This window comes from Miniopterus schreibersii (genome assembly GCF_964146895.1).
Source record: "Miniopterus schreibersii genome assembly, chromosome: 5".
NCBI classification, from domain to species: domain Eukaryota; kingdom Metazoa; phylum Chordata; class Mammalia; order Chiroptera; family Miniopteridae; genus Miniopterus; species Miniopterus schreibersii.
The window spans coordinates 48,335,864-48,362,176 of NC_138106.1; the positions used below are offsets into that span (position 1 = coordinate 48,335,864).

At 37.0% G+C, this 26,313-nt stretch overlaps 1 protein-coding gene across 1 annotated transcript in view; it reads left to right on the forward strand.

Annotated features, from left to right (window-relative positions):
- The first annotated feature begins 1,532 nt into the window (after positions 1-1,532).
- The window catches only part of KPNA1 (karyopherin subunit alpha 1), a 55,843-nt gene continuing 31,062 nt past the window's right edge, over positions 1,533-26,313 (forward strand). Inside the window, exons 1-3 of the mRNA XM_081137596.1 lie at positions 1,533-1,730; positions 18,744-18,877; positions 24,178-24,285. Of these exons, the coding sequence (XP_080993722.1) occupies positions 18,749-18,877; positions 24,178-24,285 (237 nt within the window). The 5' untranslated portion in view covers positions 1,533-1,730; positions 18,744-18,748. The remainder of the gene's footprint in view (positions 1,731-18,743; positions 18,878-24,177; positions 24,286-26,313) is intronic.

A 26,313-nucleotide genomic window follows, 5' to 3' on the forward strand; every position in this document is an offset into this window, starting at 1 on the left:
TTCAAAGTAAGAGGCAACAAGCATTTATTTGAGATCAAAGAATAGCTATTCAGGAATCACTGATTCAGAAAGAAACCCAAATAGTCTTCCAATTAGAGACTAAGGCAAGGGATATTTATGAGAAAGGGGAACAATTACACCAAGAAAAAGAAGTCATTTGTATTGGTGCAAATAACAATAGTGATGCTAATTCCACACAGTTTTAAAAAATTTCAGTATAGTATTCATCACTCTGGTGAAATAATATCTGCTTTTTCTTTATCTTTGCAACCAGTTCTTTGGGACACAGTGTTGCCTTAGGCCCAATCCAAAGGTTATTTTGCCCTGCTTTAAGTTTGAGGCATAAGATGTGTAAGGCTGTTCCTCTGGGATGGCACCTCCGGCTCCATTTTAAAGTGACTCTGTTTATATTATTTTTACAGTTGGAATCCTCAAGAGATAGGATACCCTAGTTAGGATTAAGGATGAACTGGAAATAAACTAGTTTTCACAAAGACTAAAGTCCACCTCTGAATAATCTTAGCTCCTGAATGGAATAAAGTGATCTGTCCTCAGATTTACTGTGGTCAGGCATGCTTGCCCCTAAGCCTCTCAGAATACCTTCCCTTTCCCTAGGCCTCTAACTCAAATTCAACTCTGATCTTAGAAAACACACAATCAATGTTGAATACTGATGCTGCAGAGAGAGATCCAGGACAAATGAGCATTGTATAGCCTAGGATTCAGGTAATGTGATCCTCTTTCCCACACTTATGAATGTATTAAGCTATCCCATCTCTTTCATCTTGCTTCTTAGTGGGTGTTTTAAATCGATATGATAAACCATGTCACACGTGAGACTTTCTATTTCTTGATCTCTGCTCGTCTGGCTTCAGTCTTTCTTCGCTCGAAGCCACTGCTCAAAAAGAATTCACCAAAAATATTCCATCCAATTTAACAGTAACAGTTAGTTGCCTCAAATTTTCGTTTGAGGGCACTGATTGAGAGTCAAGCAAGATTCTGTGTTTCGTTTAATTTCTTAATGATTTTTTATAACCCTCATACAAAATACAAAGGGGATGGGAGAGAGCTAAAAAAAGAAATAACCAGAAGCTTCCTCAAGCATGCTGCACGTGAATGCCTGAGACTCGAGGCACCGACTTTTAACACTTTCGTTATACTCCCTCACACTTCATTCATCCCATCCTGCATTCAAGAAACGTGTACTTGATACCAACTGTGCTAGGGGCTAGATACGGATAGAGGTGAGCGAAGACCGATCCGCCTGGAAGAGCTTCGAAGATAGGTTTGTGGACTTAACCTTGCAATTCAACCTAAGAAGCACCGTTTAGTTGTCACCCCACCACGACTCTGCAGCCTTTGCCATTGACTGCAGCCTTCGCAGCGACTCCGTCTTCCGGCCTCGGACTCTTCCACTGGCTCGGGGCTAACCGCTAGGGCTTCCAGTGAAAGGCCTCGGAAAGACTACAACTCCCGGCAGCCTCTGCAGCAAGGCAGCGGAGGGGCGTGCGCAGGCGCGCGGTCCGGCCCCTATGCGCAGACGCACTGCGAACGCCGGCTGAGCTGGGTCTTGCTGCTGGTGCGCGGCGGCGGAGAGTGAGGCCTGGTGAGCACCGCCCGGGTGCGAGCCGGCTCTTCGAGGCTGTGTGTGCGCGCTAGGTACGGCGGGCCGGCGAGTGAGCAAACGGCTCACCCCAACAGTGGCACCGACGTCGGTTGCCGTTAGCCTGGTGAGTGCTGGGGTCCCCTGCGGTCCCGGCCCCTCCCCCTCCCGCCGGCGGATCCGGCAGTTCGGCGGGACCCGGGAGAGGTCTCGGGCGAGGTCTTGGGCTGAGGGCGGGCGCCGGCCGTGCTCGAGCTGGGTTTCCTGGGCCCAGGAGCTCGCTGCGCGTCTGTGCGTCACGGGCCCGGCACTGTTAACGGCCGCACGCCCGGCGGAGTGGAGGGTGGGGGTGGGGAGCACTGGTGTGATCGCCATGGGGAACGCCGGTTGGGGCGGGGCGGCGGCGGGGCTGGAAGCGGCGCCGGGGACTGCGGGGCGCCGAGACGTTGGGGCGGAGAGGAGGCGAGCGCGGAGCGTGCGCCGCGGCCGGGCGCGAGCGGGCGGGGGTGGCCTGCGCGGGGAGCTGTGACAGAGGCTGGGAGGGGTGGGGGACGTTTAAAAATCTTAACCTTCGCGGGAAGGGACCGTCTCGGGATTCAGAAGTTACAGCCCAAGCGGGAGCCGCTGGTTTGGAGGGAGGTACAGGAGGTGGGGGACAAGGGTGGAGACCGACGACTGCAGTTTACCGATGTCATAACAACATGGGCCTGTAGTGGCTGACAGGGGTGTGGTAATTATAGGAATGACAGAACTTCGTCTGCACACAGAGTGTGTAAGTGGTGATTCCCGGGAAACAGCGGAGTATTAAGCTCAAAATGGGAGAAAACTGAAGGATTACTGGAGTCAGGGAAGTCGTCGTGAAGGAATGTTTCAGGTTCCAATGAAAGTATTTAATGTTCCACTTTTAAGTGGAAGATGCCACAATAATTGATTTTTAAGGTTTAAATTTAGAATAAACAATTTTGAAGCATTTTTCTAAAACTATTAAATAATATTGCTAACTTTTTCAATCCTTTTTCTTTAAAAAGTTTCTTCAAAATCTCTGTTTCTTAGCAGTAGATGAATGACTTTTTCCTCCCTCTTGTTGCTTCAAATCTCATTCTTGACATTGTTTTTTCCTTAACTTGTTCTTGCATTTGTAATATTTTGGAAGTAATTCACAAGTTATCCCCCCTCCATTTTAAAAATTGAAGAGATGAAATTTTAACTTTTCAAAGGAAAGTGAGAATGAACTGTATTTTTACTGTAGTACTTTATTCTTGGAAGGGACTGTTTTATGTGTAATACCTGATTTTAAGTTGGAGGACATGAGCGAAAGTAAAGGAATTAGCATTTATTGAGGTCCTTTCCAGGTATTGTGCTAAATACTTTATGTATATTAAAACATTTAACACGGTAACTCTGAAGTAGATACTAATTTTTCCTATTCTACAGATGAAAGCTTTGAAGGTCAGAGAAGTTAAGTAATTTAGGTAAGGTCATCCAGCTCCTGTTGGAACCGGCCTTAGAACCCAAAGTTTCTGCCATTTTAAGAATTATTGCTCTTCTCTTCTTAGTTGTGTTTTCTTTATTTAATCCATTCATTCAGTGAATACTTATGGAGTGATCAGGTGTCCTAAGACTGGGGATATAGACATGATCACGACACTGTTTTTGTCCACATGGAATTTATAGTGTAGTGGGGAAGACTAACAAATATCGAACATAAATACTACATGACATTTTATCTGTTGTCTTAATTGAGCAGAAACTGTACTTTACTGAATAGCAAAGGAAGTTCAAATAGAATCAAACAACATCATCCTTGAGTTTACAGTCTAGTAGGGAAACAAAACACGTTTATAAAAACTTAGAATAAACTAAACAACAAATAAATGCCTCACCTGAAGTCAGTATACTTGCACTATGTTACTTTAGGTCTTTATAGACGTTTCTTCACAGAACTACGAGTTAATAATGCACTGAGACTTTTATCTAGGATTGGTACTTAAGAAAAGGCACCGTGAAAAAAAATCTTCATTGCTGTCCAAGACATTATTTGTATTTTATTTATCAATTTTTATAAAGTAGAGACCTTAGAGACAATTAAAAAAAAAACAACAACAACCCAGTGATAGGCCTTTTACTTTTCTAGTTTTGCTTTTTTAAAAAAAAAATTTTTTTTTAAACGACCGCTTTTATTAGATCATTTGTGTTTTGTAAGCCATCCTGTTTCACTTTACATTTTGGCTGTTGGGAGGCTTAGAACTGGGTCCAATTTTTGTAATTTTCCTTAGCCTCAACTGTGTTATAAATTATACCATATAGTCTGGAATTGCTCTCAATTGACTCCTGGACTATTTCTTTGTTCCCTGTTGCTCTCAGTTTTGTTTTTATCTTTTCCCTTTCATTTGAAAGTAGAGATTGTATCTTATTTTTTTAATTTACAGTATTTTAGCTTAGTGTTTGTTGAATTAATGATAAAATCTTGATGATTTCTGATGTTTGTGTTTTTACATCTGTCAGATTGTTTTTAGAAGTGTGTATGGAAACTTTGTAGAAAATCCATTAAGACTTTTGGCCATGCAAGTAAAGATGACTGACCCTAGTGATAAAGATAATTCCCTATTACTCTCTTTGTTTTAAAATCTCTGTACTTTGCCAGGTATGAATTCAGTGATAATGGAAGAAAACATTGGAAATGGTAAACACTTTAATTAGCTGATTGGGGCTGATTTTACTCTCTTTTTGCTGTAGTAAGTAGGAGGTGGCCCCAGGTCAAAGAGGGGTCAGATAGGGCCTGCATTAGAAAATGTTGAGGCCCTGCAGTGAAAGAGCAGGGATGAAGACTGATCACAAACAGTACAGTTCTTTTTTTAAAAAAAGATTTTCCAACTCTATAAAACAGACCTAAGTGACAAAAATGGTTCTGACCTAGTGTAGTAGAGTAATTGGGACAGTTCTTGAAAGCAGGCAATAATCCACAATGTGGATAATGGGGATAATCTCCTCCACATAACAAGAATAATGCTGCCCGTCATATACAAAGATAAGTCTGCTTACTCATCATCATTGATTTTCCAGTGTGAGGAGGAATATATGCTGAGTTGTCCATGAGTTTCTATACTCTGACCAACAAAGCAGCTTGGGGTCAGAATGTGGGTTTGTAGCTATGGAACAGAGACAAGCAGAAAGTTTTAACGTCTATTGATGGGTCAGACACTACATCAGGTACTTTCACTTAATTATCCTTGCAAAACCACTTTGAGGAGGTGGTTATGTGTACAGGATGGTTAGGTAACTTGCCCTGCTTCACGGAGTAAGTGGTGGAGCTTGGATTCAGACACAGGGTTATTTGGACTATGTTCCCATCAATCATTAAAGCTTGATTTTGTTTTTTGTTTTGGTTTGCAGTTCAGTGTCTCCAGCAGAACAAACTAGACATAGTTTGTTTAGCATCAAGAAATAATTTTGTGAAGATTTAATTTACTGAAAGCTGAAAGCTGTTCATGTTCCCTGCTTTATTGTTATTAAAAAATAATTTAAAAAATTAGAATAATACCTAAAAACAATTGTCAGCTTTCCCAGCCTCTGCACATTAGAGGCTAACATTTTCTTTCTTTTAGCTGTTTCATATTTATAAATAACTTGGTTCTCTTGCTATTTCTTGATAAAGCAGTGTTGGACATTATTTAATAACTTTTCTCCACATCTCCACACTGCCTGTACTGTCCTCCCAATATAGTTATTGCAGGTGTTTATTAAGTAAATATTTAGTGTGTTTACAGTATTACAACTTTCAGTATGCACAGCTGAGTCATGTAGTGTATTGTGTCATTTATTCACTTAACCAATTTTTATTTTTCCAGGAGTTATTACCCCACCCCTTCATTTCCTGGGACAGTTGTCCTGCAAGCCTCTATTCTGTTAATGCAGTCTGGACTGGTTACTTTCTAGGCCTACTTCATAGTTGTTATCCTGGAGTTTCTTTTTATGTCATCCTTAAAATTCTCTTTGCCCCTTTCCTATATTGGATTTTTTATTTCCCATATTTTCTTAGCTTTCTGAGAAAGAGTACCTGGGAAGTAAAGACTTTCCGAAAGCTTCCACAATTGAAAAAAATCCTTATTTTACCTTAACATTATCAATTATTTGAGTATAAAATTCTAGGCTTAGAAATTATGGAAGTCATAACTCTATTGTTTTCTGCATTCTAGTGTTGCTGTTGAAATCCAAAGCCATTCTGATTCTTCTTTTTTATATGACCTTCCCTGTTATTCCTCCAGTCTCTAGAAGCTTTTAGGATATTACTTTTAACCCCTGAATTCCATAATGATGTGCCTAGATGTGGGTCTTGTTTCATTTAAGGGCACTCTATGGACCCTTACAAGCTCGGAATTCATGTCTGTTCTGGGAAATTTCTTTTATTATTATTTGACTTTTGGCAAAATAAGTCTTAGAATTATTCTTCTCAGTTCTTGACACCTATCAACAGACCATACAAGCTCCTTTAAATTTTTCTCTTTCATTTCTGAGCCCTACTTCCATTACCTTTTTCAGCAAGCACCCACTCCATTGTGATTGCTAGTTCCTGGATTGTATATGAATTATTGTAAAATATGTAGAGGGTATGTGTGTATTTAGTTTATGTGCAGTCATATACCACTTAATGACATTTCAGTCAACGATGGACCACATATACTACGGTGGTCCCATAAGATAACGGAGCTGAAAAATTCCTGTCGACTAGTGACATCATGACATTAGTCCTATGACATCTTAGCCTACGTGTTTGTGGTAATGCTTGTGTAGATAAACATACTGCGCTGCCAATCATATAAAACTATAGCATATGCAATTAAATGGTAGGCTATACCATGTAGGTTTGTGTAAGTGCACTCCATGATGTTTGCACAAGATGAGTCAATATCACATTTCTCAGAACATGTCCTCATTGTTAAGTGGTACATGATTGTACAGTTGACCCTTTAGCAGCTTGGTTGGAGCAACAACACCATGCAGGACAAAATCCAGGTATAACTTTGACTCCCAAAACTTAATTGTCCCTTGGTATCCTTGGGGGATTGGTTCTAGGACCTCCTCCCTTCCCTGTGGATACCAAAATCCACTGTTGCTCAAATCCCCAATATAAAGTGTCATAGATCAGTGCATACGGTTGGCTCTCTGCATCTGCAAACTCCCAACCGTGGGTCAAAAACAGTATTGGTATTTATTGGTAAAAAATTATTAGTGTAAGTGGACCTATACGTTTCAAATTTGTGTTGTTCAAAGGTCAGTTGTATTGTGTTATAGACTTGATCTCTATTTTACTTTTTTAACAGCATTGTTTTGCAGACCTTCCTGTTTTGCATGTATATATAGTTGTATGTAATGTAGAATTCCATAGTGTACATCTACCTCATTTTACTTTTTATTCCCTAATAATTGATTGAAACATGAATTGCCTTTCTGGCATCACAAATACATTGGTAAATATACTTTTACTTGTCATTCTTATGGATCTGTGTGAGAAGTCCTTTGGGATATACTATACCCAGGAGTGGGATTCCTGGATCATAGAATAGAGCTAGTTTATGTGCTTACTAGCAGTGCAGGAAGGTTCTTGTTTGTTCACATCTTTGCCAGTACTTGGTTTTATCCAACTTTCTATGTGGGATAGTTGTAAAGTGGTATCTCATTTTTTCAGTTTACATTGTTTGCTAATGAGTTTGAGCATCTTTTGGATCCTTTTGGTAATTGTCTATTTTGTCCTTTGTCTATCTTTTCTTTGGGTTTCCTGTCTTTGTTTTTAGTTGGTTGAAGTTCCTTGTGGAGATTAGATTGGAATGGACTGTTGTTTTGGGACTTGGAAAATATTTTCTCTAAACCTGTCATATTTCTGTTAATTTTGTCCTTATTGTCTTTTATTAAACAGATACTCTTAAGTTTGTTTAGAATATCCATTGTTCCTTTGATAATCTCTTCCTCATCAGTATTTTGTTTTCTCCATTGGAATTTGGGTATTGGGATTCTAAGGTGGTTCTTTTAATTTTCTTTTCCTTCCTATTTTCTCTCTCAGTCTTTTTGTTCTGTTGCCAGAGAGATTTCCTCAGTGTTATCTTCCAACCCTTCAAATGAAATTTTAATTTCTATATTTTAAATTTCTTAGAGCTCATTCTTATATTTTAAATATAGATTTTATTTCTTGGAAGAGTTTTAGGTTCACAGCAAAATTGAATGGAAAGTGCAGAGTTCCCATCTACCTGTACCCCCAAATGCACAGTCTCTCCTACCAACGTTTGTATCAGAGTGGTACATTTGTTATAATTGAATCAACACTGGCACGTCATTGTTACCCAAAGTCCATAGTTTACATTAGGGTTTATTCTTGGTGTTGTATGTTCTATGGGTTTTTACAAATGTATAATGACATATATCAGTCATTATACTATCATACAGAGTAGTTTCGCTGCTGTAAACGTCCTCTGTGCTTTGCTATTTATCCCTCCCACTCTTCATACCTCTTGCAAAGAACTGATGATCTTTTAACTGTCTCCATAGTTTTACCTCTTCCAAAGTGTCATATAATTGGAATCATACCCATACATTTTTCAAAAAGCTCTCAATGTGGCAAATATAATACACCTTCCCCTCCCAAAGAGGAGGGGAGTGGAGGGTATTTATATAATCAGTCAATCTCATTTATGGATACTGGTATAGAAATATTTAAGAAAATATTAACAGAATTAAAAAGCATGATACTCCATGACCAAGTGTGTTAATTCCAAGAATCAAGAGTCGTTCAGTATGAAGAAATCTATTAATAGCTCATTATATTTAATAGGTCAAAGGAGATAAACTGATCATTTTAATAACTGGCAAAAAGGCATTTGATATAATTCAACACACATTTCCGGTTTTAAAAATTTTAGTAAAGTAGGTACTTATTTATATATATATTTTAAAGAGAGTATCTCAAAACAGCACTGCAACATGGAGATCTCATTCATTGCTGGTAGGAATGCATGATGCTGCAAGCACTTTGGAAAATAGTTTGACAATTTCTTATAAAGTTAAACATATACTTACTATAGACCCAGCAGTCTCACTCCTAGGTCTTCACCCAGAAGGATGAAAATGTTTGTTCACACAAAAACCGTGTGCAAATGTTTATAGTGACTTATTCATAATCACCCAAAACTGCACACAACCTAAATGTCTAGTAAATGGTGAATAAACTAATTGTGGAAAACAGTTCAGCCAAAAAATTAATGAATTACTGATAGATGCAACAACATAGATGAATCTTAAATTAGTTAATAGTGAAAGAAGCCACACTTAAAAGGCTGCATACTATATGATCCCATTTATTTCACATTCTGGAAAATGTAAAACTATAAGGACAGGAAATACATAGTGATTGCCTGGGGCTTGAGGGACTAGATTTACTAGAAAGAGATCTGACAGAATGCTTTGTAGTGAAGAAAGTGTTCTTTATCTTAATTGTGGTGGTGTTTACTTAAATGGTAAATTTTACTGTATGTAAATTATACCTCAATAAACCTGGCCTTTTAAAAAAACCCAATATCATGTTTAATGGCAAAATACTGGACATAGATCAAAATTAGAAATGAAATAAAAATGCCAACTCTAACCTTTGTTGCTTAACATTGTTCCTGAAGTACTAGTAATATTTTTGGAAGGAAAGTGAAATGGGATACAAACTTTAAAATGGAAAAGGCATAAGTTACAATTTTTTAGAGGTAGTAAATCTTAAATTATCAGCTGAAAGTATTAGAAACAATTCAGTAGCTGATTTAATTCAATGGCTGGCTTAAAATTAATATATAGTAATGAGTAATTTTCCTGTATACAGACAGTAACCAATTAGAGTATAATTGAAGGATTTAGAATAGAAGGAAACTTCACATTTATTGTAACCAAAAAGGTAAATGGAAATACATATTTAATTCTTGAATGAAACATTGTAAACATGTTGTTTTCTTTTGACTGCTTATCTGAATACATCAGGGGACTCTTTTAACCAGACAGAAAAAATTATTTGGACCAGGGGTTCTCAAATTTTTTGGCTTCAGAACTTCTTTACACTCTTATTGAGGACCCCAAAGAACTTTTATGTTATTGTTTTGTATCTGTTAATATTTACTGTATTAGAAATTAAACAAAATTTCAAAACACAGGAATGTACAGCACATAGTTTGTTAGGAATAAGAATGACAAAGCCATCACATGTGAAGTCTCTGAAAAACTTATGAGTGAAAAAAGCATGTAATATCTTAGTATTACAAAAATAGTTGTCATGAGATGCTGTTTGTTTGTCTTTTTTAAACATATATTGTCAAATATGAAAAAGTTTGAATCAGTCCTGCGTTAGTGGTGGTGGTCATGGGGAACTGACTATCACACTCAATATTACTATAAATTTGTGCAGTATTGTAAGAGGATACTTTTATAACATCAAAGTTTTAAATGTACATACTTTTGACTTTGAGGTTCCATTGTTTAGAATTCATTCATGGATATAATTGCACAGTGTGTGCAAATAAATGAAAAAATATTGGTTATAGCATTGTTTGTGTTAGAAAGTTAGAGACAAGCTTAATTGTGTGATGTCTAGGGTCTGGTTATGGTATACTAGTTAATTACTGTATTAGTTAAAAAATGATTTAGCTCTATAGGTATCGATATAGAAAAGTTTGTCCAAAGTTGAAGTGCAGAACTCTATGTATAATTATCTCATCAGTGTACAATAAAAACCAAAAGAATATGTGTATTCTTGTATAAGTTTTTAAAATAAATCTCTTGCATCTGAATACTTTTTTAAAAGTATGTTTTTATTGACTTTAGAGAGAAAGGAAAGGGGAGAGAGAAAGAAACATCGATGTGAGCACACACCCCAACGGGGGATCGAGTCTTGGGCAGGTGCCCTGACCAGAAATCGAACCTGTGACCTTTCGGTGCACGGGATGACACTCAACCAACTGAGCCTCACCAGCCAGGGCTATAACCAGTTTTTGAAAGGATATACAGAGAATTTGAATGAGGCTTTCTTTAGAAACCAGGAGAAGTGTACTTTGATTTTTCTCTTTATACCCTTCCATATTTGGGTTTTTTTAAAAAACGAGTTTTTTTGTTGTTTTTTAAGATTTTTAACTGATTTTTAGAGAGGGAGAGAGAAATATCAGTGTGATGCTTAACATCAGTTGGCTGCCTCTTGAACATCCCCCACTGGGGAATCAAGCCTGAAACCTGAGCATGTGCCTTGACCAGGAATCAAACCGGCAACCTTTTGGTGCACTGGACAGCGCCCAACCAACTGAGCCACACTGACTGGCCAGGGCCTTTTTATAATTTAAAAGGAAGGAGTATTTGAAAGGCAGAAGTACACTGTATGGATGGGAGGAATTGTTAAGAGTGTTGGAGTCATTTGTGAGTTCTTGGATACTGCAGTTTAACAGAAAAAGTAAGAAAGAAAAAAACCTAGAGGCCCTGGCATTTCTCAAGTATACCTGCCCTTTTGAAGAGTAGTTGCTCCAGTCATTTGGGATTTACTGTTGTTCCTCTTCAGTTATATTTTCTAACATCTGTGTCTTTATTTTGTCGTCTTCTCTCTGCTTCGTGGGTCTTTCTCTTTCAACCTCAATTGCTGAAACTCATCTATTCTTCACAACCTATCTGAAACATCATCTTCTCTTTGAAGCCATCCTTGATCATTTTAGTAAGGAGATCTTTTTTTGAACTTTTAGAGCAGGGATGGGGAACCTTTTTTCTGCCAAGGGCCATTTGGATATTTATATCATCATTCATAGGCCATACAAAATTACCAACTTAAAATTAGCTATGAAAAAAGCTCCTAGATTTATTGAATTTTTGAGTCCCGCCTGTGGTTGCCTTTGCATGGCCAGATCACATGATTTTGGCCCTCAGACCAGACATTCCCCGCTCCTGTTTTAGAGCTAGTTGTAGCTATTTCTTCAAAACAAAATTTTATCAGGTGTGAGCTATATATGGGCCAGATAGTGGAAGTATGCTTTCATATGTTACTTCTCTTCCCCTCATAAGCTATCTCCACTGTGAAAATGAGGAAACCAAGACTTACAGAAGTTAAGTATTTTCCCTACATCATTGTGTTGAGAAGTAAAATTGAAAATGGGGGCCCAGCTGGGCGTGGCTCAGTGGTTGAGCATCGACCTAGGATCCAGGCAATCAGGGTTCGATTCCCGGTCAGGGCACATGCCCGGTTGCGGGCTCGATCAATGACTCTCTCATCATTGATGTTTCTAGCCCTCTTTCTCCCTCTCCATTCCTCTCTGAAATCAATAAAGATATATTTAAAAAAAAGGGGGGGGGCTTCAAGTCCAGACAACTTCTCTGGACTTGCTGCTTATGTCACTTTAATAAAAGAAAACAAGTGAATAATTTTTGTGTGAACATTCCTTTCCTCTTAGATTTTTTAAAAAATTTTGAAATAATTTCAAGCTTACAGAAGTTTTAAGAAGACCTCTACTCCTGTTTACCCTTCATCCACATTCCCCAATTATTCATTTTACCTTTACTCCATTTGTTTTATCATTTATTCTCTCAGTATATGTGTACTGTGTTCCCAATATGCCTTTTCTTAATTGCTTGTCCTTCCAATTCCATGTGGAATACAGGCTTCCAGTTACTTAAGTCTAGTTGGCTTTTGATCTTTTCTTGTTACTGTAGGCTTTCTCCTTCCTTTGACCTGAAATTTCTGATTCTTGACCTTAGATCATCATTGCAACACTGCTGTTATGCTATTTTGTGATATTTTGGAGCCAAAATGCTGCCTATTTCAGGAACCCAGCTCCTTGTATCATTTTTCAGCACTTAAATATGATTTCTTTAGAATTATTTGCAAAATCTTGTTTGTATTGCACCTACCTTTCAGTCTAATACAGTCCAATCTGTCAAAATACTTCTGGGTAAATGTATTAGTTGGCTTGGGATGCCATAAAAAAGTACCACAGACTGGGTGGCTTAAACAACAAAAAATTCATTTTCTTACAGTTCTGGAAGCTATAAGTCCAAAATCAAGGTCCCAACAGGGTTGATTTCTGGTAAGGCCTATTTCCCTGACTTGCAGGTGACCACCTTCCCCCTGTGCCCTCACATGGTCTTTCTCTGTGCACATGCTAAGAGAGAAGGGGAGAGAGTACAGTGTTTTCTTCCTGTTCTTACAAGGAAAACAGTCCTGTTGGATCAGGGCCCTAAAAGGCCCTATATCTAAATATAGTCACATTGAGAGTTAGGGTTTTAATATATAAATTGGAGGGGGAGGGCACAATTAAGTTCATAACAGTAGAGCACAGGGTTTATAATCAGGAGACCTAAAATCATGTCCTTGCTCTCTTTTCTATTAAGTGTGTAACCCTGGCCAAGTCACAACTTCTGTGAGCCTCCTGAAACCTTACTTATAAAAAGGATGAGAATAGTAATTCTTACCCTGTAGGTTTGTTAAGAGATTCAGATAAATTAGATGATGTTACACAGCACATTGTTAATCAGTTATTCTCAACCCTGGCTTGCATGAAAATCATCTTAATAACTCTTTTTGTGACTTCTAACCTGACAGCATAAGGAGCTCTGCAGATCAGCTCTCTAGTAAAACTGGGGGAAATAACTAAAAAACAATTATTTAAAGCCTCTGGAAGTGGTCCTAGTACATGCAGTTAATGAAGAGCTTCCAGTTGGAGGGAAGATTTTCTTACTGAGAGGAGCAGGACATCGGAATTTCTCATCTTGCCCCCAGCTACCTGCTGCTGAGGCTTAAATTCTGGGAGAATGCAGTGGACGGGTAGGAGACTACTTTTTGTCCAGTTCCCGTTTGTGGAAGAGAAGTTTTACCTTGGGCACAGAGCTACTGAGAGTACTAGGGAACAGATTACCTTTTCCCTTTTATAAAGGTGGTAGTTCCATGTCAGGAGAGTCAGGCTGAGAAAACCTCAGGCTACTGCCTATCCCCCACCAAATATGCAGCTCCTAAAAGGAGGTGTCACTCAGAGAAGTGTACTGTTCACACCCCCAGCTTGAGAGCCCTGATTCAGAGAATTTGCTTGGGGATATGGGGGAGGGAAGAAGTGGGTCCTAAAACAGATAGTTCTTTTCTTCTCCTGAAGGAACTGACTTCATTTGCAGTAGAGCTGGAGACGTTCAAACTTAAGAGTATTTTCAAAAATAGTGGAGGTTATGGTGAAAGGCAGAGGTAGTTAGGAGATTTGTAGATTCAAGAAGATACTGGCTAAATTGCAGGCTAGCTAGTTTTCTGGAAAGAACTGGAATAAGATATCTGGAAGGAGTCTTCCTGGGGCCAAAGCAAATTTCAAAACCTGACCTCTGGAACTACTTTAAAGGAACATGAATTTGATTGGATTTCTTTGTAGAGCAATTTATGCCTGAGACCATTGTTGAGAACAATAGAGTAATCAGCTGGCAATGATTAGTGGAGGTTAACAGCTGGGAGTTAACAGGGAAAGAAACAGAGCCTTGCCAAACTACTGTCTTGGCAAGGAGGCTGTGGGCATATTTAGGCTATCCTCCCTGAGGATCAACATCAGAGGCTTAACACTGCAGGGAGGGGTGTGAGGATGAGAAAGTAGTCTTCTTTAAAATAATCCAGCAAATTACTTAACAAATAAGCAACTAAAAACAAAGAAACCTGTGTGAGGTAACCAGAGTTGCCACAAAACATTATATAAAATATTGAATTTCCAGTAAAAAGTTATGACATGCAAAACAAACAAATAGACCAAAAAAGCAGGAAAGTATGTTTAATACACTGGAAAAAACAGACAGCAGAAACTGCCTGAGCCTGACCAGTGTGGCTCAGTGGTTGAGCGTCAACCCATGAACCAGGAGATCATGGTTTGATTCCTGGTAAAGGGCACATGCCCAGGTTGTGCACTGATCCCCAGTAGGGGGCATGTAGGAGGTAGCCGATCAATAATTCTCAATAAAAACATATTTTTAAAAAAGTTTTATAAGGACTAAAAAATATTTATCATGCAAACAAACACAAGAAAGCTGGAGTGGCTATACTAGTATCAGAAAAAAGTGGACTAAAACAAAAATGATACTAGAGATAAAGAGGGACATTTTATACAAATGAAAGAGTCAACTCACTAGAAAGATAGAACAGTTCTATGTGTACTTAATAAACAGCACAAAATACGTGAAGCAAAAACTGGCAGAGAAAGGGAGAAACAGATAATTCAACAATAATGGTTGGGAGACTTCAATATTCCACTTTCAAAAATGGATAAAACAACTAGGTGTAAGGCCAACAAGGAAACAACAGTATAAACCAAGTAGACCCAGCAGACATCTATAGACCACTCAGCAACAGCAGAATGTACAGGGTGGGCAAAAGTAGGTTTACAGGTATAATACAAATTAAGAATACAATCATAATACAAGAATAAGCTTTGTTTCACGTACTCACAACTGTGAACCTACTTTTGCCTACTAGGCCACAGAACAAACCCTAATACATTTAAAAAGATTAAACTTTAAAATAGCCCTAGCCAGTTTCGCTCAGTGGTTATTAGAGTGTTGGCCCGAGGGCTAAAGGATCCCGATTCCAGCCAAGGGCAGGTACCTCAGTTGCAGGCTCAATCCCTGGCCCTGGTTGGGGCATGTGTGGGAAGCAAACAATCAATGTGTCTCTCTCACATTGATGGTTTTCTCTCCCTCCCTCCTACTCTCTCTGAAAAACAATGGGAAAAATGTCTTCAGGGGAGGATTAAAATAATAATAAATAAGTGAAGAGATTAAAATAATACAAAGGATGTTCTCTGATGACAATGTAAAGAAATTAGAAATCAGAAAGAAATTTGGGGAAATCATAAATATGTGAAAATTAAAGAACATACTTTTGAGTAAACCGTGGGTCAAAGAAGAAATCAAAAGGGGAATCGGAAAATCTTTGAGATAAATGAAAATGAAGTTACCACCTAAGGAAACTTATGGGATACAACCAAAGCAGTGCTTAGAGGGAAACTTCTACCAATAAATGCCTGTATTAAGAAAGAAGAAGTGTTCTGGCCAGTGTGGCCTGGTTAGAATTTCCATATATCAAGAGGTGGTAGATTCAATTCCTGGTCAGGGCATATTACCAGGTTATGGGTTTTATTCCCAGTTGGGACGAGTATGCGAGGCAACTAATTGATGTTTTTCTCTCCCTCTTCCTTCTTCTTTCTAAAATCAATAGAAATTAAAATAAAATAGAAAGCAAAGTTCTGGAATCAATAACCTAACCTTCCACCTTAAGTCACTAGAAAAAGAAGAGTAAAGTAAATCTAAAGCAAGCAGAAGGGAGTATATAATGAAATTGGAGTAGAAATGAATGAACTAGAGAAAATTAAAAGCAATAGAGAAAATTAAGGAAACCAAAAACTGGTACTTTGAAAAGATCAACAAAATTGGCATACCTTTCGCTAAATTGACTTAGAAAAAGAGAGAAGATTCAAAGTACTAGAATCAGAAAGGAAAAAGGAAACATTACTACTGACCTTACAAAAGTTGAAAGGATTATAAAGGAACACTTTGAACAACTGTATACTAATGAATTACATAGCTTAGATAAAATTGATAATTTTTTAGAAAAATAAAAAGTACTAAAACTGACTTGGGAAATAGACAATCAGAATAGACCTATAACAGGCACAGAGATTGAATTTGAATTAATCATAAAGTTACCTACAAAGAGATGCCCAGGCCCATATGACTTTACTGCTGAATTCTACCAAACATTTACAGAAGAATTAATACTATTTCTTCACAAACTCCCCCCCAAAATTGAGGGAGAACACTTACCAACTTATGAAGCTAGTATTACCCTAATAGCAAAGACGTCACAAGAAAACTGCAAACCAGTATATCTCTTATGAATATGAACACAAAATCCTGAACAAAATACTAACAAGCTAAATTCAACAGCATGTGAAAAGATTTATATACCATGACCAAGTGTTATTTATCCCAGAAATGCAAGGTTGGTGTAAAGTTCACAAACCACTTAATGTAACATATCAGTGAAATAAAAACAAAAGTCACATTGTCCTTACAATAGATGCAGAAATGATAAAATCACTCAAAAACAGACTAGAAGGGAGCTTCTCAACATAATAAAAGATATCTATAAAAATGCAAAGGTAAAATACTTAATGGTGAAAGACTTGGAGACATCTAAGATTAGAGTTAAGACAAGATTGTCTGCTTTCTCCACTTCTATTCAACATTGTATCGGAAATTCTAAACTTGGTAATTATGCAAGAAATAGAAAAGGCATCAAGATTGGAAAGAAAAAAAGCAAAATTATCTCTGGCAGATGACATGAGCCTATATGTGGAGAATCCTAAGGATGCCACTAAAAAATTATTAGAACTAAGTTGAGCAGGGTTGCAGGATACAAAATCAGTATACAGAAATCAATTGTATTTCTTGTTATGAACAATTCAAAAGTGAAAATTAAGAAAACAATGCCATTTACAATAGCAGAGAGATTAAAATACCTGGGAATAAATTTAACAAGAAGTATGAAACAGTCTGAAAAGTACAAAACATTATTGAAAGAAATTAAGATCTAAGTAAATAGAAAACATCCCATATTCGTGGATTGCTAGATTTAACATTGTTGAAGTGACAGTACTCCCCAAATTGATTTACAGATTCAGTGCAGTCCACATCAGAATCGTAGCTGACTTCTTTGTAGAAATTGACAAACATTCTAAAATTCATATGCAGTTGTAAGTTATCCAGAAAAGCTAACAAAATCTTGAAAAGAATAAGATAGGAGAACTTACACTTCATGAGTTAAAAATTTATTACAAAAATGTTCATCAAGACTGTGAAATTGGCACAAGAATACACATGCAGATAAATGGAATAGAATTCAGAGTTGAGAAATAAAACCATGATTTTCAACAACTGTGCCAAGACCTTTCAATAGAGAATAGTCTTTTCAACAAATGATACTAGAACAACTGGGTAGCCAAATGCAAAAGAATGAATTTGGGTCCTTACCTCGTACCATATGCAAAAATTAATTCAAAATGGATGAGAGACCTAAATAAGAGCTAAAACTTTAAAACTCTTAGAGGGAAACTTAGGGTTAAGAATCCCTAAGTATGCCACTAAAAGTATGAGCAACAAAAGAAAAATTAGATTAACTTGGACTTTATCAAAATTAAGAACATTTGTGCTTCAAAGAACACCATCAAGAAAGTGAAAAGGCAACCTATAGAGTGGAAGAAAATATTTAAAAATCATATATCTGATAAAGGACTTTTATCTAGAATATATAAAGAACTCTTACAACTCTGAAAAAAGACAACCCAATTTGAAAATGGGCAAAGAATCCGAATAGACTTTTTTTAAATGGAGGATATACAGTTAGAAAATAATTTTGTGAAATGACATCTAGCCCACTAGGATGGCTAGAATCAAAAAGTTGATAGCAAGTGTTGGCTAGGATATGGAGAAACAGTCAACACTTACATGCTGGAGGGGATGTAAAATGGTGCAGCCACTTTGGAAAAATAGGCAGTTCCTCATATGATTAAACAGTTACCATATGACCCAGCACCTAAGAGGTATGAAAACATCTATGCCAAAACTTGTCCACAAATAGTTATAGAAGTATTAATCATAATAGTAAAAAAGTAGAACCCAAATGTCTATCAGCTGATGAACAGATAAATATAATGGGGTATATTCATACAGTATGATATTATTCAGCCATAAAACGGAATAAAGTACTGATACCTGCTGCAACATGGTTGAACCTTGAAAATATTATGCTAAGTAAGTGAAAGAAGCCAGACAGAAAAGATCACTTGTATGATTCATATGAAATACCTGGAATAGGAGTGATAACTAATGGTATAGGGTTTCTTTTTGAGGTGATGAAAATGTATTTAAAAATTGACTGTGGTAGTGGTTGCACCTAGCTAAAAACCATTGAATTGTATACTTTAATAAAGCTGTTAAGAACAGTAATCATTTCTGGTATCTCTATGAAATGGACCTGGGCATGTATACATGTAAAAGGCTGAGCTGTTAGAACAGAGCTCTTTACAGTAAGCTAAGCTCATCTGTTTCTTTCCTCTTATTTTTGTAGAAATCATGACTACCCCAGGAAAAGAGAACTTTCGCCTGAAAAGTTATAAAAATAAGTCCCTGAATCCTGATGAGATGCGCAGGAGGAGGGAAGAAGAAGGACTGCAGCTACGCAAGCAGAAAAGAGAAGAGCAGGTAAGTTCTTTATTATTAATTCCTTTTAACGAACTTAATGTTCCATTTTAAGCCTGAAACCATTTTCCATTAATTTTAACAATGTTATATCTATATCTGTATCTGTATCTGTATCTATATATATCATCATCTATATCATCTATATCTATCTGTATATACATGTACATATATATATATCCCACAGACACACTATCAAATCAACATATTTGGGGGTAGGGGAAAAGTGAAAAACAGGAATGAAGAAATCTGTTCGGTTCTCATTTTCCCACTATAACCACTGTTTGATACTTTGGCCTATTTGTTTTTAGTGTATTCTGTTTTTCTAAAGTTGTAACTTTCTTAAGACTTTATGTGCATTTGTTAATGAATTCTCAAGTGGCCAACAAAACATTGCTTTTCATTGTAAACCTTATTTGAAACTTGGTAAACCTGTACACAGGTAAAGAGCAAATAATTAAGTTCATAAACCTATCCTCTGGGTTCAGTAATTGTTAACAGTTCGCCTTACTTCATGTCTGTCTGTCTCTACATTTCTTTATTATGTAATATTTTAAAGCAGAGCCTAAGGAATATGTCTTTTCACCCTTAAATTGATTTTGTATTATTCAGAAGTACATGTAGGATATTACTTTTTTTTTAAAAAATATATCTTTATTGATTTCAGAGAGAGGAAAGGAGAGGGAGAGAGAGAGAAACATCAATGATGAGAGAGTCATTGATCGAGCCCGCAACCCGGGCATGTTCCCTGACTGGGAATCGAACCCCGATCGCCTGGATCCTAGGTCAACGCTCAACGGCTGAGCCACGCCCGGCCGGGCGATATTACTTATTTTTAAATTTTGAGTTAATTTTATTTTTAAAAATACCGGGTGTTGCCCGGCCAGGCGTGGCTCAGCGGTTGAGCATCGACCTAGGATCCAGGTGATCGGGGTTCGATTCCTGGTCAGGGCACATGCCCAGGTTGTGGGCTCGATCAGTGACTCTTTCATCATTGATGTTTCTACCTCTGTCTCTCCCCCTCTCCTTTTCTCTGTCTGAAATCAATAAAGATATATTTAAAAAAAAAAAAAATGCAGGGTGTCCCAAAACATATATACACACTTTAACAGCTGGTAACTCACTTAAAATTTTCACTCCTTTTCAGGTTTAACTGATTTGAAATAATGGATGAAGCCAGACTAAGCTTTGAACAAAGAAAATTTATCCACTAGACTTTTTAATTGGGATGCATACATAAAAGATAAAGTTTACAGTACAAAACGGGCAACAATTGATGAATTGAGGGCTCACAAATACTGAACCATCATTCTTGATTTTTCCAATTCCATTGCTTCGTGCTATCAGCAATGCCTGGATCAGAACAGTCATCAGTTTGAAAACAGGCATTGACAAAAAAATTACTCATTTCTGTAGGTTCTTTTAAAGTTTGAAAATGAACTGTTTTTAATAAACACTGACTTTGTAATCATTCAAAGTGTGTGTACAGTTTTTTGGGACACCCTATATATTTCCCAAAACCCATCCTCTGTTATTGATGGCTACTTGAAGTGTTTCTTCCACTCTTTCCATTGTAGAATATTTAGGGAGATAGAGGACACTAAAACATGTCTGTGCACTTATGGAATCTTTTTCATTTAAGTTTTCAGGACTGCAAAATGTTTTTATGTTTTTTAAAACTTCTACTTGAGTTCTGTCATTTCCTGTAAGAAACTCAGGAAATTTTATTTTCCTCTAAAGTCATTTTGTGTAAAGCCTTCCAAAACATCACTGTGGTGGGATGGGAATTGTCATATCCTTGTTCATAATGTGCATTCTTTTCAAATGTTTCCCAGTCATAATCTGTATTTCCAGTAATCTTTTATTTCCTCAGGATGGAAAAGAAAAATTCAGTAATTTCCTTGTCACGCAGCTTGTTAAATCCTTTTTGAAATTCTTCATAAACGCCTTTACAGAGATGTTGGAAATATATTTGGCATAGGTAGAAATAGTCTGTCCTGTTAGTCTGGACGACAGTTATGCAACTTCCATTCGGAATTAAGTCATTTTTATCCCAGTGCATATTAAAATGGATATAAAATACTTCTCCAAAGTCAGCACTGTCATCATCCGGAAGTGTTAGCAAACTCTTTCTGAAAACAGGACTGCGTTCTTTCAAGCCTTCCAGTCCTGGTGTTTGGTAGTACGTTATTTTTAAAAATCATTTTAACCTGAGAACATCTACAGGAGAATCTGGAACTCACCGTCAGTTTACCTTCCTCTAAAAATGCTTAGGACAAATCGTCCATCACTTTCTGCAAAGAAATTTAGAGACATAACACTTAGAATACTTAGGTGACCTTTTTTTTTTTTCTTCTTTTTTTCCCCCTGCTGCTAAGGAGAGACTTTTGAGCTTGGAAGGACCATTTGACCCCCACACTACAAAAGCTCAGTAAAAGGCAAATGAGTCAGAACCATTCATACCTGAGAAATAAGGTAGTCTTTCATAAATAGTTTGCAGTTATAGTGCGCTAGACCTGCACTACAAGCAGTGTTAAAGGGTGTCCTTTAGACAAAGTAAAATAATACCCTACGTTACTTTGACACAGATTCTAGATATCAAATTATTTTATTTATAAATATTTCAGTAAGTATCTCTAAAAGATAAAGACTTTGGAACTTAAACCAGAGTAGTGTTATTGTACCTTAAAAAGTTGACAGTTCTTTAACATCAAAGCACCTAATCAGTAGCCATCAGTTTTTCACCTCAGGCTTTAGCAACCTTTGATGGTCATTGCCTAGATCCATTACTAAATCATTAAATGACCATTGCAACGATCATTCCTTCTGCTTTTATTAGCTGGTAGGTCACTCAAAAGAAGAGCTTTTCCTCAATAAGTGTTTGGTTTTCCTGAATTACCTATCATACAGGAAAGAAATACTTTGATTCTTTCCCTTGTTTTTAAAATAAAGAGTTGGTTCCTTAGCATCCTTCAAAGGGACCAGTAGAGTGAGTCTGTTTTAATGTTATTAGGAACTTAAGATGTTTAACATAATATTTCAATTTATTTCAGTTACAACTCTATGCTGTCTTTAAAAAAAACCTTTTTGGTTGTATAGTTGACATATAATAAAGTGTATAATTTGATGTTTTGATATATTGTGTGAAACAACCACTGTAATTAAGATAGTGAACCTATTTATCGCTCTCAGAACTTTCTGCTACACCTTTATACCTTTTCTCCACCCCTTTCCTATCTCCAAGCAATTTATAATCTGTGTTCTGTCACCACTGATGAGTTTGCATAAGTGAAATCATACATGTATTTATTTTTTTGTCTGCCTTCTTTCAGTCAGCTTAATTAGTTTGAGGTTTGCTTATGCTTTGTATGTATCAGTAGTTCATTTTATTGTTGAGTAGTATTTTGTCGTATGGATAAACCACAGTTGGTTTATCCACTCGCCTGTTGATAGTAATTTGGGTTGTTTACAGGTTTGTTGATTGCCAATAAAGCTGCTGTGAACATTCATAGCCAGCTCTTATGGATACATATTTTCCTTTCTCTGGGATAAATATCTAGGAGCCGAATGGCTGGGTTGTTTAGTAGTTGCATAGTTAAGAAGCTGTCTGCTGTTTGCCAAAATGAATTGTACTGTTTGACCTTCCCCATCAGCAATGTATGGTGTTTTAGTTTCTTCACATCCTTGTCAACATTTGGTATGGTTAGTCTTTTTCATTTTACTTATTCTAAGGTGTGTGTAAGTAGTATGCCATTATGATTTTAAAATTTGCATTTTTCTAGTGACTAAAGTTGAGTGTACCTTTCCATGGGCTTATATACCGTCTATATATCCACCTTAGTGAAGTCTGTTTAAATATATTCTTTGACCAACAGGAATACGCTTGTGTTTTAGACATATTTTTTCAGCCTTTTTCTCTTTTATTTTGGAGTGTTTTTATTGCAGTGTCCATAAATCCATTAATCTTTTTTTTTTATATATAATATCTAATCTGTTAATCCCACTCAGCATACTTTTCATTTGAAAAAATTTTCATCTCTAGGTGTTTGATTTGCCTTTCCCCCCCGTTTTCTAATCTCTCCTTCTCATGGTTTATACTTTCCTCTACTTTTTGAATATGTGGATATATTTATAAAAACTATTTTAATGTCCTGGTCCAGTTTGCCGCCTTTGTCATTTCTAGGTGATTTTGATTGATGTGATTGATTTTTCTCTTCTTCATGGGTAGTCTTTTTCTACTTCTTTTGCGTGCTTGGTAGTTATTAATTGAATGCCAAGCATGTGACTTTGACCTCTTTTGGTGTTGGAGTTTTTTCTATGTATTTTTAATAAGTATAATTTTGTCTTTTAATGTATATAATTCTGACATTGTCATTGGATGTAGTTGAGCTACTTGGAGGCAGTTTGCTTTTATGTTTCGTCAGGCTGGACCAGAACAGCCTTTAAGGCTAATTTAGCATCACTACTGAGTCAATAACCCTTCTGAGTATTCTACTCAGTGCCCCATAGATTAGGAGTTCTGTTCTGTTCTGTTTTCTTTTTAATCCTCACCCAAGGATATTTTTTCCATTGCTTTTCAGAGGCGGGGGGGAGAGAAACATCAGTGTGAGAGAGAGACATTGATTGGTTTCCTCCTGCATGCATCCCAACTGGGACCAGTGATCAAGCCTGCAACCAAGATATATGCCCTTGGCCAGAATCGAACCTGGAACCCTTCAGTCTGTGGACCGATGCTCTAGCTACTTAGCCAAACTGGCTAGGGCTAGGGGTTTTTTTTTTTCTATTCCAGCCTGTCAAAACATAAACTACCCCTTGATCTCTGTGACCTCTGAAATTGTTCTGCATACCTCTCAGAAGTGATTCGTTTTCCAACTTTGGATCTTTTCCTCACACACCTGCAATGATCAGTACTAAGCTAAAGATTCAAGGAATACCTACAGATTTTTGGAGTTCTCTGTTGATATCTCCCCTTTAGGACTCTGCATTGTGGATTTCAGGGAAGAGGGAAATGGCCAAGCATGCCCCAGTTCCATTTTACAATCTTACCTTTTTTATATGTCATGCAGTGAGGGCTCTCAGTAAGTTTTACCTCATCAAGTGATAGTTGTAGTAGATTATGGGACTGTGGAAAATTCTGAAATAGTTGCTCATCAGGAAAGGTTGAAGGGGGCACAAACTTTAGAATTTTCCAAATGATTATCAAAAGGCTCCATCCTTATTACCTTTTAAGTGGGGTGACTAGTTTTTTGGTATTAAATGCCCTTGTGTTAAAATTACTTTAGTAACAGTCTTTTATTTTTCAGTTATTCAAGCGAAGAAATGTTGCTACAGCAGAAGAAGAAACAGAAGAGGAAGTTATGTCAGATGGAGGCTTCCATGAGGCTCAGATTAATAACATGGAGATGGCACCAGTAAGTAAGATAATGAAAGAAACTCTTAGTGTTTCTCTGATGATAGGAGGTTTAGATAGGTTACATGTCTACAAAGAGTACTTGACATTTGATTTTTAAAAAGAAGCCATATACGTAATCTCATGATTTACTAAATGTTTATTATATTTTGACTAACATGCAGATAAACAGGATTAACTGAATTATGAAGATTAATCCAGCTACTGAAATTTACAAAAATAATTAAAATAAAATTATTCCATAACCGTTGAATAACAGGATACGTTAATGGAAATCCCTATTTGTTACCCATTTCAATTACAAAATTGGATATGTTTGTATGATTTTAAAATTTGGTTCCTTATCACTTTTGGAATTTTTAACATAATCTGTTTTGTAACTGTCTTGAGGTTACGAAAACAGATAAAAATTGTGCTTTATATGGATCACACCTGTCTACATTTCCAGTTTATGATGATAAATTCGATACTGTTTTATTAGGACATATATATACACATGGTTTTCAAAGAGAAAATCCTTTTCTTTTACCTTAGTCACCCATTGTCTTTCCCTAGTGACAACCACTGTTATTAAGTTCTTACTCTTTTGAGAAAATAAATTTTCTCCCCCTCCTTTTTTTAAATGGTGGCATATTATGCACAGTATTGTAGATTTTTTCCTTTTTTCCACTTCATAGGTCTCCATTTTTTATGGACCATTTATACTATCATTTTGTGGTGAATTCTTCTAGACCCTTCAGAAAGTCAAGCTGTTCTCTTTTTTTTAAGTGGATGTTAAATGAATATGAAGTATTTTGTGGATTAGATTACGGTTCTACAGATGAAACAACCAGTAGGAGAGAGTTAGAGAGAGGTAATGATTGATTGATTTTAAGGAATTAGCTCATGTAATTGTTAGAGCTGGAAGTCCAAAATCCATAGGGCAAGCCTGCTGGCTGGAAATTCAGGTAAGAGTTGTAGTTTTGAGGCTGAATTCCTTCTTTAGGACACCTCAGTCTTTGCTCAACTGATTGAATGAGGTCCACTCACATTTTGGAGGGTAATCTGCTTTCCTCAAGTGTCATATCATATCTAAAAAGTACTTTCACAGCAACATCCTAGACTGGGTTTGTCCATATAGCTGGATACCATAACCCAACTAGGTTGACACACAAAATTAGCCATCCTAGTCCACTCTTTGTCAATTTGACATCCATATACAACTCCTTAAACCATACTGAGTCTCAGATAAACACCAAGAACAAAGCCATACCTCCACATAAAGTGATATAACTAACCTGCATGCAACTTATAATGCACTGACCTTTTCCCCAGAATAGGATGCAAAGTTCTTGATTGTTACTTGCTTTTCACCCTGATGTCCTGTAACTTAAATACTATGATGTAGCCTGGCCGGGCATGGCTCAGCGGTTGAGCATCGACCTAGGATCCAGGAGATCACGGTTCAATTCCCGGTCAGGGCACATTCCGGGTTGTGGGCTCGATCCCCAGCCAGGGGTGTGCAGGAGGTAGCCAATCAGTGACTCTTTCATCACTGATGTTTCTATCTCTCTCCCTCTTCCTTCCTCTCTCTGAAATCAATAAAGATATATTTAAAAAAATAGAAATAAAAATACAGTGAATGTAAAGTTAGTACATTTTGTTATTTGATAAGGAGATACAAGAGGGAAGAAAACAAAGATAAAGATACATATACATAATAGGATTATATAAGTACCTTTGTTTATTCAGGAGTTAGTCTTATAAGTTTCAAAGTACAGGTAGTTTATTTTCTGATTCTTAAGAACAGAATGCTTCATTCTCCCCATGGGAATTTCTAAGTATTAGATAATGCTTACCAACCATCCAGCATTTTCAACTCAGTGCAGCTTCCTTCACAGTTCATCTTGTTGACTGTACCCCTTCATGAAATAGTAAGAACTTTACTTCATTGGCAAATGATCTTGAGAAGAAAATTAACTACTAATACTGGGGATGGGTTATAGTAGAATGTGGAAGTGTTCTAATAAAGCAAGAAAATAGAAATTTT